The 15,190-nt window shown below is 51.3% G+C and overlaps 1 protein-coding gene across 1 annotated transcript in view; it reads left to right on the top strand.

The window, feature by feature from the left end:
* Window positions 1-14,560, top strand: part of LOC137607668 (dolichyl-diphosphooligosaccharide--protein glycosyltransferase subunit STT3B) — a 34,164-nt gene extending 19,604 nt beyond the window's left edge. The window contains exons 2-16 of the mRNA XM_068333578.1: window positions 1,712-1,820; window positions 5,219-5,506; window positions 5,586-5,651; window positions 6,545-6,644; window positions 7,698-7,796; window positions 10,136-10,282; window positions 10,832-10,880; window positions 11,129-11,283; window positions 11,375-11,586; window positions 11,673-11,860; window positions 12,011-12,182; window positions 12,285-12,458; window positions 12,697-12,810; window positions 12,993-13,199; window positions 13,291-14,560. Coding sequence (XP_068189679.1) covers window positions 1,712-1,820; window positions 5,219-5,506; window positions 5,586-5,651; window positions 6,545-6,644; window positions 7,698-7,796; window positions 10,136-10,282; window positions 10,832-10,880; window positions 11,129-11,283; window positions 11,375-11,586; window positions 11,673-11,860; window positions 12,011-12,182; window positions 12,285-12,458; window positions 12,697-12,810; window positions 12,993-13,199; window positions 13,291-13,365 — 2,155 coding nt within the window. The 3' untranslated portion in view covers window positions 13,366-14,560. The remainder of the gene's footprint in view (window positions 1-1,711; window positions 1,821-5,218; window positions 5,507-5,585; window positions 5,652-6,544; window positions 6,645-7,697; window positions 7,797-10,135; window positions 10,283-10,831; window positions 10,881-11,128; window positions 11,284-11,374; window positions 11,587-11,672; window positions 11,861-12,010; window positions 12,183-12,284; window positions 12,459-12,696; window positions 12,811-12,992; window positions 13,200-13,290) is intronic.
* The last annotated feature ends 630 nt before the right edge of the window (window positions 14,561-15,190 follow it).

Raw genomic sequence — 15,190 nt, 5'->3', positions numbered from 1 at the left:
TTGTCTTGATAATCTCCACTTTATTTTCCAGCACTTATTCTTGCTGATGGTGCATATTTCCCATTACAGGGCTGATGATCTACCCCATAAATATAGCGCTAATCCATAATTACCACCTCATGTTTATTACCCCAGTTGATTTGTGAACACATTATGGCCCCGGCCACCAACAGCCTCCCTCTGAACAACTTTTTTTTTTTGTGATTGGCTGTTGTCTTTTGACACTGATATTCATTCACCTTGCGGTTCCCTCGAGCTAACCGCCGTTAGCAGGCTAATTAAACCAGGTGATGATTGCACCCCTGGAACTAAACACGTTTACCTCATCCTCACCAAACCGGTGGGACGAGGCAGTGGCGCACCTCGTTAAGGAGTTGGCGCTGATTGGCAGCGGGTTCCTCTCTAGCTCTGCCCAAGTCGGTCCTGCTGATGCTGATTGGTCCCGTCTCCGCAGGAAGCCGACAATTAGCAAAACAAACCTCGAACGAAATTAATTACGATGTCTGCAGGGCTTCCCAGGAGATTAAAAACGTAATTTTCTACTCCTAATTTTTTAATGTAGCTTTGGAGATGCTCTCCGAGGAGACAATAAAGACGCAAGTTTCTCCTATTTATCAGCTGGCGCTGAGCTAGTTTTGATGGTTTGAGACGGGGGGTGAAGCGCCGCTGACCACCAGGTCTTCAGAGGGATTTGTGGACACGGAAAGTAGAAAACTTCTGCTGCTTCCGACCTGTTTTCTTTCCGCCTCGGTGATTCAGAATTGCGGAGCGTTGAGGCAGAAGTAACCGGACTGTTCCGCCTGGATTCAAACGCTCACACCTGGGCGTGTGGACGCCGACTCGCCTGTTCGACCATCTAGAATCGATAACACCAACATGGCCCAAAACAGCAAATAAATAATCCTCCAAGGCTTCACGTTTGTTCGTCTTTGTTTGTTGGACTTCGTTCTGCAGAATCAAAGACGATTAATCGTTGTGGAATCTTCACTTTTTCTATACCTGAACAGGTTCCACACCTCCTCTAATACTCGTCTGCATGCCATAGCCTCCTCCTCTTCCATACGTGAAGTGTTTCAGAGGTATATTTGTACGTAAAGCTGCCCACATTCAGGGAAAATGTTCCGAGTGTTTGTTTCGTTCTGTTTGGCATCCGTCTTCTAAACAGCGTCAGCTCTTTCGTTCTGCCGTTTGACGGCGTTCCAACACCCTCGGCATACCAACGCTGCACCACCAATCAATGCAGACACATTCTTTATATTTAGCGCTGCTGTTTCTTTTCCTTTTTTAAAAAAATTTTTGATAGCTGTTTTACTGCCTTTGTCACCCTCGCACATGCCAGCAGTTCCAGTCGGATTTATCCATACAATAAAAAGGCTTTGTTCTTAAAACGCGAGAGCCTTGCATCCATCTCCCTTTTGTTCACCCCAAGCTAAACTGAGAGTTGTTGGCATCGGGACAAAGATTGTGAATGCAGCCATTATCCTTGCTATGCTAACAAGGCACAAGCACTGCATCCAGGCCCAGTTAGCTCACCTTCACATCTCGAACTGAAATAACCTTTCCTTCCCCCTCGAGATGCTTTTTTTTTTGGGACCGTTCTGCTGCTGGAAGAGTTTTTGCCAAAATCTAAACTTGGGAAATGCTGATTTTTTTTTCTGCGTGGTTGTCGTTTTGCATTAACGTCACACTTTTCTGTTTCTTTTTCCTAAAGGTTCAACTACAGATCGACGCACCACCTCACCACCAATGGCTTCTACGAGTTCCTCAACTGGTTTGATGAACGGGCCTGGTACCCCCTGGGTCGGATCGTCGGAGGCACGGTGAGTTTCAACCTGTCGTGGGGCCCTGTTGTCCGACTCTGCCTGGGGGGCTTTGGTGCATAACCCGGTAATAGAGTAAATTATGCCCCTTCCTGGTCTATATAACTCTGTTATGTGACGCCCAGCCTTCTGATGAACCTCAGATTGAGGAGGTGCAGCGCCGTTCCCTTCCTGGCTGGTGGCCACAGATACTCTTTAATCTCTTTTAAATCTTGGCAGAATAATGGCGGCTTTACGGTCTTTGTTGATCTATTGTTGCTTCATTTTATTTGTCTTTTACTCAGAAATTGCTCACGACCACAACCCGTCTGGCGTTTTTTTATTTTTTATTTTATTGCTGCGCATCTGGAATGTAAGATTCTGAGGCCTCGATGCGACACCTGTTGATGAACCGTGTGGTTTTACCTCGTATCGTTGAATCTAAAGGTTCCAGTTTGATGATCTCAGGGTTGCGTCTGCTTTTTTTTGCTAATGCGGCGTTGTTGACTTAATCAGGATGTGACCTCCGGGTTGAACTCAGCTCACTGTAAAGCTGTGGGGGTGATTGCGGGGGCGATTGAAGCTTTCTTTAAGCGCCGTCTCTCTCAGCCTGGTTGGGTTTTACCAGTTCTGCTTTAAATCATTCCGCCTGGACTACCAGGGGCTCGAGTCGCTGCCCGGCAGCAGCAGCGAACGGTTCATTCCCCTCGACCGACGCCACCTCTCTGGCTTCCCAGCAGCACAAATCGACGGGAAACATCGATCCCATTGGGGGGTGGGTGGGGTATGTGCTGATTCCACTCGCTACCCCGTGTGAAACACACCGTTAGCTTATCTACCCCCTCCTCGGGAACGAGGCTACCTGCTCTGCTCCGTTTGATCGAGCTTAATGGGCCCCGAATTTCTGCACTCCAAGTTAAATTTGCCCAAACTAATGATGTGTCAGGACTACATAATCCAGGTTCTCCCTGCCAAATAAATGTGGAACGTTCACCCAATGTTTCCAGCTCGGACTGGAATGGAGCCGGACCCCCCGGTGCCGGGAGTGCATCTCTATCTTAACTAGATCTGTCTTCTGGTGCAACTCTGTTCACACGTTTCTACTGCAGATTCATGGAAGCTCTAATCTTGTACTTTAGGTATCGATCTTTGTTATTTTAATGCTGCTTTTTATCGCCTTTTCATGAATGTTTGAGCTTTAAAAATAGAGGAACAAACAGTTTATAATGAGCCCGGCTCTCGTTAAAATGTAATTTCACTTTTAGTTCAACTCAGCAAAAGTTGGAGTCTCAACAACTACAGCTGGACTTATCTGGTCATTATCTGTTCCGTTAGCATCGGGTAGAAATATGTGGCGTTTATTTGGACTGCAACACGTTGGGATTGTGGTCTAAACAAAATTAAAATAATGAACGTATAGGATTGTCTATCTGAATGCACTAACAACCCACATTTGACTTGGAAGAAGTTTCCCTCCAGATGGCGAGTCTCAGGGTTCACAGGCATTTTTAAAATTGCGGGTGGGAGGGACATTCTGTTGGCCACGCTAAATGCAAATTCCTCCCAATAACATGCTAATCTATGCAAAACAGGGCGCGGATCCAGGATTTGATTCATAGATCTGACACCAGCGGCTCGTTTTTACCTGCAATAAATAAATAAAGCCGAGCAGAACGACGCCGCGGCGCTGAAGTCAGAGGAATCCGTTAGCGCTAACGCCTTTTGTCAAACCCTCGCTTGTTTACAAGACAGCACAAAATCATTTGCTGAACATAAACACGGGACCTCCTGCAAAAAAATTTTTTAAAAAGGGCATTTAGTCGACTCCCACGCTGCATCTGAAATCGTAAAACAACGTGGGAGAGCTTCTATTTGCATGGAGTCGTTCCTTTTTAAAACCATGCGGAGGTTTTAAAAAGCAAGACGCCATCTTTATTCAGCTCACGACTCAAAAAACACTAATTCATAATTAAATTTACCGTCCTCATTCTAAAACTTTTAATTTTTGATCTTCCCTGAAGAGTTCGGTGTCGTTGATCGATTCTACGTATGGATGGAGATTCCCTCCTTTTATTCCTAGCGCTAGCGAGCAGCTAATGTAGAAGAATGGTGAATAAATATAATAAATATTAATAAATAGGAGATTACGATGGCGGCGTGCATCCGTGAAGCAAAAACCCATTTTGGATACGGTTGAGATTTCCTCCTCTAACTCCATTTCCTCCTCTTTTATTATTTTTTAGTCGTTATAAATCAGACGGTTCTCATTAACGGCGCGCGACGGCGTTACGTCTCCAAGCGCTCAGACGGGTCACGCCGTCCCGAAGACGGATGCGCCGATATCAGTTAATGCGACACTTGAGCGCCTTTCAGCCCCGACGGTCCGGCTGCCCTCCCACTTCTTATCGCCCCGCCACACCCCCCCCTTTTTATTCTCCAGAGGACGGCTGTCGGAGGCTCTTCCTCTTGAGCCGTCGATAAGGAAAGAAAGGCTTCTCTGAAGCCACGTCCAGAACAACCGATAGCTGTCAGGACAATAATCCACTCTCTGGCGTCTGAAGGGCGTTCAGCCGCTTCAGAATGAAATTTATATTTAATGCAGTCGCTTGTGAAGTGTCAGACACCAGGGCGGCGCTCAGGAGTCCAGTGATTGTGCTCTGTAGACCGGTTTAACGTCACGGATCGTCCTTTAAGGTGTGGCGGACAAATTCAACACAATAAAACGATAAAACCATTATTAAACTGTTTAATTCTAAATATAATAATAATTGTGAGTCCAGTTTGTATCAACTTTATTAGCAGCGTCTTCGTAACGTCGCGCCAAAGTTTGTTTCTTGTTGGTTCTGCTAGCTTAGAAGTTTCACTTTAGCAGTAATGTATTCTGTGTTAGCGGCCGGGGCGGTCCCTTTAAGAAGGTAGTCATGTGACTGAGGCAAGCATCTCCACAAGTGTCAAGAGTGACTTCGATGTGGTCGGCCCCGCCCACACGGGTGGGGCCCCGCCCTCCATCCTGATAGAGTTCTCTGGAGCGTTAGCGGCTCGTTTCCAGACGACGATGCTTCAACACGTTTTTTTTTTACATAACGTCATCTGTTTAGTGAACATAACCAGCTCTGGAGCAGGTTAGGTGTGCAGCAGTGTTACCATGGTGACGGAGGGAACTCAGAACCCCGCATTCACCCTCCGTCGCAGCTCTGCCTCGGCGTGCCGACGTCTGGGCGCGAACGCGGCGCGTTTATTTCTCCAGGAGGCGTTTGAATCGACTCATCGGAACGCTTCCTGACTCCTCCCCTTCCTGACTCCTCCCCTTCATGACTCCTCCCCTTCATGACTCCTCCCCTTCATGACTCCTCCCCTTCCTGACCCCTCCCCTTCCTGACTCCTCCCCTTCCTGACTCCTCCCCTTCCTCCCTGCTCAGGTGTACCCCGGGCTGATGGTGACCGCCGGCCTCATCCACTACGTGCTCAACCTGCTGCACATCACCGTCCACATCCGGGACGTGTGCGTCTTCCTGGCACCGGTGTTCAGCGGCCTGACCGCCATCAGCACCTTCCTGCTGACCAGCGAGCTGTGGAACCAGGGGGCGGGGCTTCTGGCGGCGTGCTTCATCGCCATCGTGCCGGGATACATCTCCCGCTCCGTCGCCGGCTCCTTCGACAACGAGGGCATCGCCATCTTCGCCCTGCAGTTCACCTACTACCTCTGGGTAGGGTGTGTGTGTGTGTGTGTGTGTGTGTGTGTGTGTGTGTGTGTGTCCTTCACCTCGTCTGTTTGTGTCTCAACAGGTGAAGTCGGTGAAAACCGGCTCCGTGTTCTGGACCATCGGCTGCTGCCTCTCCTATTTCTACATGGTAAGAATACACACACACACACACACACACACACACACACACACACACACACACAGACACACACACAGGGCTAGCCTGACGTAGCCGTTCGCTAGTCCCCTTCAGGCTTTATAAGAAACGCGGGGATGAAGTCGTCAGACTCTTCCTGCTGTCCAGACGAACGGTTCAGCTGGAGTGTCCTGCATTATTTATGAATGGGGGGGGGCGTTAGGAGGGGAGGGGGGGCAGATGGGGGAGTTGAGGGAATGAAGGGAGCTGTGGAGCGTTGAGGGGATGGAGACGAGCCTCGTAACCGTGAGCAACTGGCGTTAAAAGACGCCGCTGCTCTGAAGCCGCCCCTTTGCCCCCCCGCCGTCTCCACGGCAACGCTTTCCAGGAGCGTTTCATCAGAGACACGGAGCCGGTTGAGAGACGGGGATGGGCATCATCAGTTGGGGGTGGGAGTGGCTTAGCAAGCGCCGCGGCGCAACAGCAAGTATTGATCTGCCTGGAGGCGTGGCCTCAGGCGACCCATCTCCGACCCCACAGGGTCACCTTCTCACTGATGAGCCCCCCAGGGAGGGCGAGGTAGACGCCATCTGCTGCTACGCCCTGCTCTTGGCGCCACCTTTCCTACGGGGGAGTTGAGGGGGCGGGGCTAAAGTCATCGGATTCACCTCTGATGGAACGCTGGGCGATAACAGCCGCCCCCCAGCGCTGTGTGTGTCCTGCCCCAGGCTGGTAGCAAGTGGACACACACACACACACACACACACACACACGTGGGCGTGGCTTCAATTACAGGCGGAGCAAGATGACCTCGTCCGAATGAGAACAGGAAGTAGAATGATCGATTATGTTTAAACTGTGTGTGTGTGTGTGTGTGTGTGTGTGTGTGTGTGTGTGTCCTCCAGGTGTCGGCGTGGGGGGGTTACGTCTTTATCATCAACCTGATTCCTCTGCATGTGTTTGTGCTGCTGCTGATGCAACGCTACAGCAGGAGAGTGTACATCGGTAAGACACACACACTCACACACACACACACACACACACACACACACACACACACACACACACACACTGACAAGCAATTAAAGCAGACACTAGCTCTCATTGTGTGATGTATGACTCAACGTTTGGAACTCCCCCCACACAGAAAGTTTCTGCTCATACTTTCCCATCATGCACCTGTCGGATGAAAGACCCCACCTCCCTCTGTGCGTGTCGGATGAAAGGCCCCGCCTCCCTTTGTGCGTGTCGGATGTCTCCACTCGAGCATTTAACCCCGAGCGAGCCGGAGCCGGTCACGCGTTGCTCATTTCTCACATCCATAAGCATCCCATCATCCTCGGCGGCGCAGACGTCCACACGCAAGAAGAAAATGATCCCGTGTCGAGCAGCGTTTACACGCGGTTTCATTCCACACTCGTCGAAAACAGCGAAATAAACGAGGGCCTCCTCATCCAGAGAGGTTTGACCCGCGTCTGCGATGGAATTCCGCTCCACGATTCCGTCGGGCGGAGCGGGAAAAATCTAGACTCCGTCCGTTTCCCACGTCCACGCCTTTTTGTCTCTCGAAGCGTCGCTTTTTTTCCTTTTATTTTTTACAGGCGAAAGAAAAATAGAAAAATCCGCGTCTAATAAAATTCCTCTCGGTCTGAGTTCCCCCATAATTCATTTCTGTCTGAGTCAACAGCCGATGTGAGGGGGGAGCTTTGCTGAGGGCGGTCGCTTCTCTTTAGGAAAGTGTATAAAATCTTAATCAAGCTGGAGCGTCTGAAACCCCACCGCCACCCCCAGAACCCCCCCACCCTCCCCCCGCGCACCGCCGCTGCCAGCTTCAAAGGTGGGAGTGAACGCTTCCCTGCGCCGCTGTCTCGCCCCGCGCCACTACGCCACAGTAAACGACGTTAGATTAGCCGCTTTGTGTTGAGTCCCTCAGAGGTGCAGCGGGGGAAATCAGTCCTCTCTCAATGAGGTGGGGGGGTCTAAGGGGGGGAGCCAATCAGAGGGCGTCCTTGGATGTTTTTATCTCACCTGACTCGCCCCCTCTGTTTTTTTTCCCAGCATACAGCACGTTCTACATCGTGGGTCTGGTCCTGTCCATGCAGGTCCCGTTTGTCGGCTTCCAGCCAATCAGGACCAGCGAACACATGGCTGCTGCCGGTAAGCCCCGCCTTCTCTTGTCGTGGACAATCGCGATGCCGCCGCTCTTTCTCGCTAGTGCTGGATAACGCCCCGCCCCCTCGCTTCCCACCTGATGCTAACGAAACCGAGCTAGTTGGAACCGGTTAGCACGGGTTAGCTTCAACGTTTGGCTTCAGGTACGGTTCAAATCGTCCGACCCATAATGCATCTGGTGTTCTGGATTGTTTTGACTTGCTTCGCTTCCGTCAAGTAATGACAGTTGAAGTTCCGTTACTATGGTAACAAATGCTGGGGAAACTAGCCTAGCTTGCGGATGAGCGAACTGCTAGGCTAATAGTTATGTCTAATGAATAAAGATTAGGAATATTTGAAGGAAAAGCTTCGTGAAGGACTTGTCCTTGGTATCCAATCAGCTTTCAGCATGGTGGATGATGTCATCGTTCATCACACACACAGATTGAAGCTAACACTAGCAGGTAGTTCATTAAAGCGTGTTCGGTTCCTCCTCCCGGTGGAGGAGGAACCGAATCCAGATCCCGGTGTTCCTCTCCATCTGGGTGGGGGGCGGTGGGTCTGGGAGGGGGTGCAGCTCCATGACTTCCTGTTCCTGTTCTCCTCTGGGTCTGAGCTCAGCCGGCGTTACGAGGAATCCAAAACAAAAAAAACATCACATCCCTGCGTGTTTGCGTGTCGCCGGGGCAACAGCTGTTTGAACATCTGGTGGCGCCACCGCAGAGGGCGGGACGAGAGAGACGGGACCGCGGCAGGGGGCCCTGCAGGAGGTGGTCCCTCAGGCAGGCGGCGGGGAGGTGGGGGTGTTGAAGGGAGCGAGATTTACAAAAGTACCGAAGGAAAACCGTTAAAAATTAAAATGTCCGTTTGTATCTCAGGTGTGTGCGTTTGTATCTCAGGTGTGTGCGTTTGTATCTCAGGTGTGTGTGTTAGTTACTCAGGTGTGTGCGTTTGTATCTCAGGTGTGTGCGTTTGTATCTCAGGTGTGTGCGTTTGCATCTCAGGTGTGTGCGTTTGCATCTCAGGTGTGTGCGTTTGCATCTCAGGTGTGTGCGTTTGCATCTCAGGTGTGTGCGTTTGCATCTCAGGTGTGTGCGTTTGCATCTCAGGTGTGTGCGTTTGCATCTCAGGTGTGTGCGTTTGCATCTCAGGTGTGTGCGTTTGCATCTCAGGTGTGTGCGTTTGCATCTCAGGTGTGTGCGTTTGCATCTCAGGTGTGTGCGTTTGTATCTCAGGTGTGTGCGTTTGTATCTCAGGTGTGTTCGTTTGTGTCTCAGGTGTGTGCGTTTGTATCTCAGGTGTGTGCGTTTGCATCTCAGGTGTGTGCGTTTGCATCTCAGGTGTGTGCGTTTGTATCTCAGGTGTGTGCGTTTGTATCTCAGGTGTGTTCGTTTGTGTCTCAGGTGTGTGCGTTTGTATCTCAGGTGTGTGCGTTTGTATCTCAGGTGTGTTCGTTTGTGTCTCAGGTGTGTTCGTTTGTGTCTCAGGTGTGTGCGTTTGTATCTCAGGTGTGTGCGTTTGTATCTCAGGTGTGTTCGTTTGTATCTCAGGTGTGTTCGTTTGTATCTCAGGTGTGTGCGTTTGTATCTCAGGTGTGTGCGTTTGTATCTCAGGTGTGTGCGTTTGTATCTCAGGTGTGTGCGTTTGCATCTCAGGTGTGTGCGTTTGCATCTCAGGTGTGTGCGTTTGTATCTCAGGTGTGTGCGTTTGCATCTCAGGTGTGTGCGTTTGCATCTCAGGTGTGTGCGTTTGTATCTCAGGTGTGTGCGTTTGTATCTCAGGTGTGTGCGTTTGTATCTCAGGTGTGTGCGTTTGTGTCTCAGGTGTGTTCGTTTGTGTCTCAGGTGTGTGCGTTTGTATCTCAGGTGTGTGCGTTTGTATCTCAGGTGTGTGCGTTTGTATCTCAGGTGTGTGCGTTTGCATCTCAGGTGTGTGCGTTTGCATCTCAGGTGTGTGCGTTTGCATCTCAGGTGTGTGCGTTTGTATCTCAGGTGTGTGCGTTTGTATCTCAGGTGTGTGTGTTTGTATCTCAGGTGTGTGCGTTTGCGTCTCAGGTGTGTGTGTTTGTATCTCAGGTGTGTGCGTTTGCGTCTCAGGTGTGTGCGTTTGCGTCTCAGGTGTGTGTGTCTCAAGTGTGTGCGTTTGCGTCTCAGGTGTGTGCGTCTCAGGTGTGTGCGTCTCAGGTGTGTGCGTCTCAGGTGTGTGCGTCTCAGGTGTGTGCGTCTCAGGTGTGTGCGTCTCAGGTGTGTGCGTCTCAGGTGTGTGCGTTTGCGTCTCAGGTGTGTGCGTCTCAGGTGTGTGCGTCTCAGGTGTGTGCGTCTCAGGTGTGTGCGTTTGCGTCTCAGGTGTGTTCGCGCTCCTCCAGGCCTACGCCTTTCTGCAGTTCCTGAAGGACCGCCTCACCCGGCAGGAGTTCCAGACGCTGTTCTTCCTCGGGGTGTCGCTGGCGGCGGGCGTGGTCTTCCTCTCCGTCATCTATCTCACCTACACAGGTACGTCTGAGTCAGCAAACAGCTGGTGATTGGTTGAAAGGATTTGAATGTCGGGTGATGTCATCCAGCAGGGTGGGATCATGGGAAACTGCTGTTTTTCTATTCATTTAACAGTTTTCAGTTAAAATGAATGAAGAGGCTGGTTCGTCCTGCTCCGGCCTCTAGGGGGCATGACAAGGCGATGACATCACTGATGGGCGTGGTTACTTTAAACAGGTCTTCTTCTGATTGGTTTCCTCCTCTTGAACCCGTGTTGATTTCTTTCCATCGTTTTAAGCGTTGGCGCCGTTAGCAGAGTTCATTCTGGGGCGTCGCTGCGGGTTTCAACACGCTACTGCCACCTGCTGGTCATCACAGGAATCACACCACCTCGTCTCTCCATAGAATCAAACATCGACGCTTTTCTCTCAACGTTTCCTGAGATTTTATGTTAAATCCTGAATATTTATGCGTCAAAATGAATGAAATCTCATTTCCAGGACAATTCTCGCATCGTCAGTGTTCTGCATCCTGGAAGACACTAAATATTGACTTGTTTCCTCTTCCCAGGATACATCGCTCCGTGGAGCGGTCGCTTCTACTCGCTGTGGGACACTGGGTAAGCCCCCCGCCCCCCCACTCCCCCGTGTTGAACACCAAACAAAAGATGTGTAGAAGCTCCAGTGAAGACGGAACAGTCTGAGAATCTGACTCAGCGCCTTCCGTCCCGACTTGAATTACCTTCCTGCTCCTAATTCTGAGCTAATCAGGACGATCTATCAGATAATTTGTCTCGACATTCCCCCGGCGCTCAGCCCGCCACCGATTAAATCCTGTTTGCCCCCCCCCCCTGTCCTACCCCCACAGCTACGCTAAGATCCACATCCCCATCATCGCCTCGGTGTCGGAGCACCAGCCGACCACCTGGGTCTCCTTCTTCTTCGACCTCCACATCCTGGTGTGCACGTTCCCAGCAGGCCTCTGGTTCTGCATCAAGAACATCAACGACGAGCGCGTGTTCGGTAGGTAGGGGGCGCTAGCGCCGTTAGCTGTAGAAGAAAAGCCTCAAAATTCCCGTTGATTTACTTCCTGTCCCCCCCCCCCCTCCCTCAGTGGCGTTGTACGCCATCAGCGCCGTCTACTTCGCAGGCGTGATGGTGCGCCTGATGCTCACGCTCACGCCGGTGGTGTGCATGCTGTCGGCGGTGGCGTTCTCCAGCGTCTTCGAGCACTACATGGGCGACGACACCAAGAGAGAGAAGCCCCCCGCCGAGGACAGCGGCGACGAGGACGACAAGAGGAATTCTGGGAATCTCTACGACAAGGTCGTCCCAAATAAAAAACAAAAAAACTGGCATTGGTCTTGAGGTGTCGATGGGGGCTTCACGCTGGCGTTTGTCGCCCCCTGCAGGCGGGGAAGGTGCGTAAACACGTGTCGGAGCAGGAGAAGGCGGAGGAGGGGCTCGGCCCCAACATCAAGTCCATCGTCACCATGCTGATGCTGATGCTGCTCATGATGTTCGCCGTGCACTGCACCTGGGTCACCAGCAACGCCTACTCCAGCCCCAGCGTGGTGCTGGCCTCCTACAACCACGACGGGTGAGGCCCCGCCCACTGGGCTAGCGTGAGCGCGCTAGCTAACGCTTTTATTTACAGCAAATTCCGCACTACAAGGTGCACCTGTAATCCAGCGCGCTTTAAAAACCCTCGGCGGCGCTGTTAACCAATCACGCTCCTCCCCCTCTTCAGGACGCGCAACATCCTGGACGACTTCAGGGAGGCCTACTATTGGCTGAGGCAGAACACGGACGAGCACGCCCGCGTCATGTCCTGGTGGGACTACGGCTACCAGATAGCGGGGATGGCTAACCGCACCACGCTAGTGGACAACAACACGTGGAACAACAGCCACATCGCGCTGGTGAGCTAGCCTCTGTTAGCATCTGTTAGCTTAGCGTTAGAGACGGATCCTGTTTTTAGCGGAGACATCAAACGCTCCTCTCCTGTGGTTTCCTCGCCGCAGGTGGGGAAGGCGATGTCGTCCAATGAGAGCGCGGCGTACGAGATCATGCGCTCGCTGGACGTGGATTACGTCCTCATCATCTTCGGGGGGGTGATCGGTTACTCCGGAGACGACATCAACAAGTTCCTGTGGATGGTCCGCATCGCCGAGGGGGAGCACCCCAAGGACATCAGGGTGAGTGGGGGCGGTTACCGTGACGACCGTGACTTTCCGTAACGTTAGCATTAGCAGCTAAGGAAGGTGAAAACCGTGAAATAACCGGTTTCTGGGTCACATGACCTCACCGGACTGAATGAGGTCGTTTTTGAAGCTTTTTGAAATATTTAACGTCGTGAATTTCCATCAGTGGGGGGAGGGGGTTTAGTCCCGCCTCCTTTCGCCTCATTAACATAAAACCTTTTTGTCTTTGCAGGAGAGCGACTACTTCACCCCCCAGGGGGAATTCCGGGTGGACAAAGCCGGGTCGCCGACGCTGCTCAACTGCCTCATGTACAAGATGTCGTACTATCGCTTCGGTGAAATGCAGGTGAGTGGGGGGGGGGGTTGTTTTGGGTAGGGCAGGGGGGTCGGAGAGATTTTCCAGGTGGGGGGGGGGTGTTTTCCACACAAAGATCTGTGTTTTCAAATTTGGAAATAAATGATGAAGATGAGATAGACGAGCTAACCAGGCTAACGAGAGCCCACCTCCCTCTCTCTCTCCTCCCCCAGCTGGACTTCCGGACGCCCCCCGGCTTCGACCGGACGCGGAACGCCGAGATCGGCAACAAGGACATCCGCTTCCGGCACCTGGAGGAGGCGTTCACCTCGGAGCACTGGCTGGTGCGGATCTACAAGGTCAGGAAGCCGGACAACCGGCAGCCGCTGGACAGGAAGCTGCGCAGCAGCGCCCCCAAGCAGAAGTACACGTCCAAGAAGGTGCCCCCACCACCACCACCACCACCACACCGCTTCCCATTAGTCCTAGCTGCCCGCTAATGCTAACCGCGTCTCCTTTGTGTCCATCCAGACCGCCAAGAGGAAGCGAGGTCACATCAGGAACAAGTTGGTCCTCCGGAAAGGAAAGAAGCTGCAGAAGAAGTAACGACGGACTCGGGGAGACAAAACAACCAATGAAGAAGAACGCTGGTGTTTTTTGTGGGATGAGGGGGGCAACGGGGTGCCGTTTCTCTGGCGCGCCTCCTTAGGGCGCCCCCCCCCCCCTGTGGTGACGTTGAAGCGTTGACCGTTCCCGGAGCGGCGGGACGTTTCCTCCTGAGGATCTCCGTTCACTTCCTGTTTCCTCTTTTCTTTGTTGTTTTTTTCACTTCCTACTTGAATGTGCGGCGAGGCGTCGGATTGGTTGTCGATTAATTTTCATGTTGTGTTTAATTAACTGCTTCTGCTGGGGGGGCTGGGGGGGGGGCGTGAATGGGGAGGTGGGGGCAGGAACATTTTGCACCAAAGACCCACTGACCTTCATCCAAGACTGAGAGGACGCCTGTGGCCACGCCCCTGACGCGCGTGCGGCGTGCGGTACGCGACATGGAGGGACGACTTCATCATCATCATCATCAACGTCGTTGTTGTCATGACGACGCCTCGTCTGTGATATTAACGATTCAACCGTCTTTCATCTCGTTCGTCAACAAAGTCTTCAGAAGGAAAATCGGGCTGATGGGTGTAAATATGTAAAAAAAATCCTCCAGAGGGGCGATAATATATTTGATGTGATTCTTATTGTTTTTTTTTAAAAGATGATTTTTTTTATTTGTTTTTTTGTATTTTTGTTTTTTTTGTATTTTTTTGGTGTCGATTTCTTTGTGGTTTTTGTTTCTAGAACGGCGAATGCAATAATTCCTGGACGGAGGGGCTTGAGATTTAAGTTTAAAGAATGAATGTGAATTTTTACAATTGCCCACTGCCTCCTCCCCCACACCACTACAACCACAGACCCCCACCCCCACCCCCACCCGGCCGCCTGTCTTTCATACGTTTTGCATCGATTGTACATTTCTGCTGCTCGGGTTTAAAGACGGACGCCAGCATCTGTGTGTAAAAAGTAGTGATAATAAATTAGACCTCCCGTCCTGCAGGGGGGGCTCTCTTCAGTGTGCAACGCCTGGTGCCTCGTGTCTGCTGTCTGGTGGTGTGCTGTTAAGACTAAAGGGACCAAAGTATTTTCTTCATTCCTAAATGGGAACGAACTAAAGTAATCGATCAGTATTGGTGAATTAAGCATTAGCACTTCAGCTAATCCTGCTAATGTAGCTGCTAACTTTTGTTACCATAGAAACAGGTTCTGCTTAAAGGAGCTGAACGAACCTTTTACTTTCATACTTGAACATTTCAAGTGAGGTCAGATTACCCATGATGCACCTGGTTCACTTCATCTGATTTATCGTTTGATTCCCCAAAATAACTTCCAAAATAATTTCCAAATTTGAAGCTGTCGTCACTGAATGTGTTGAATTTCTGTTTTGTGTTTTTATTTCTCGATTGTGTCGTTGGGGCGACGACCTTTTGACCTCTGTTCTTCAGAGGTGTGACAAAAAGGTCCGGGTTTCAATCCATCAGCCGTCACCACCTTTAAGTCGTCCTTCGCTTTAAAGTTGTTTTTATTTAGAAATTCTGTGTGTGTGTGTGTGTGTGTGTGTGTGTGTGTGTGTGTGTGTGTGTGTGTGTGTGTGTGTGAGACAGACGCTCCTAAAGTAGATTTGACAGGAAGTGGACCACATGATGGCAGCACCAGCCTTTGGATGAAGCTCTAAACCTCCGACTGAAGGGCCCGCAGCTCGGAACCATCCGGATTGGGACGCGGGTTCCGTGGAGCCTACCAACCCAAGCGGACCCCCGGGGGCCTCTGGATCAGCGGTACGTCTGCAGGAAGTTGAGCTGGACGGGTCGGAACTTTAGTCCAAACGTAAAAT

Source organism: Antennarius striatus, chromosome 14 (assembly GCF_040054535.1).
Source record: "Antennarius striatus isolate MH-2024 chromosome 14, ASM4005453v1, whole genome shotgun sequence".
Classification (NCBI taxonomy): Eukaryota; Metazoa; Chordata; class Actinopteri; order Lophiiformes; family Antennariidae; genus Antennarius; species Antennarius striatus.
The sequence above is the reverse complement of the archived record's forward strand: the minus strand, read 5'-3'. Positions and strand labels throughout refer to the sequence as shown.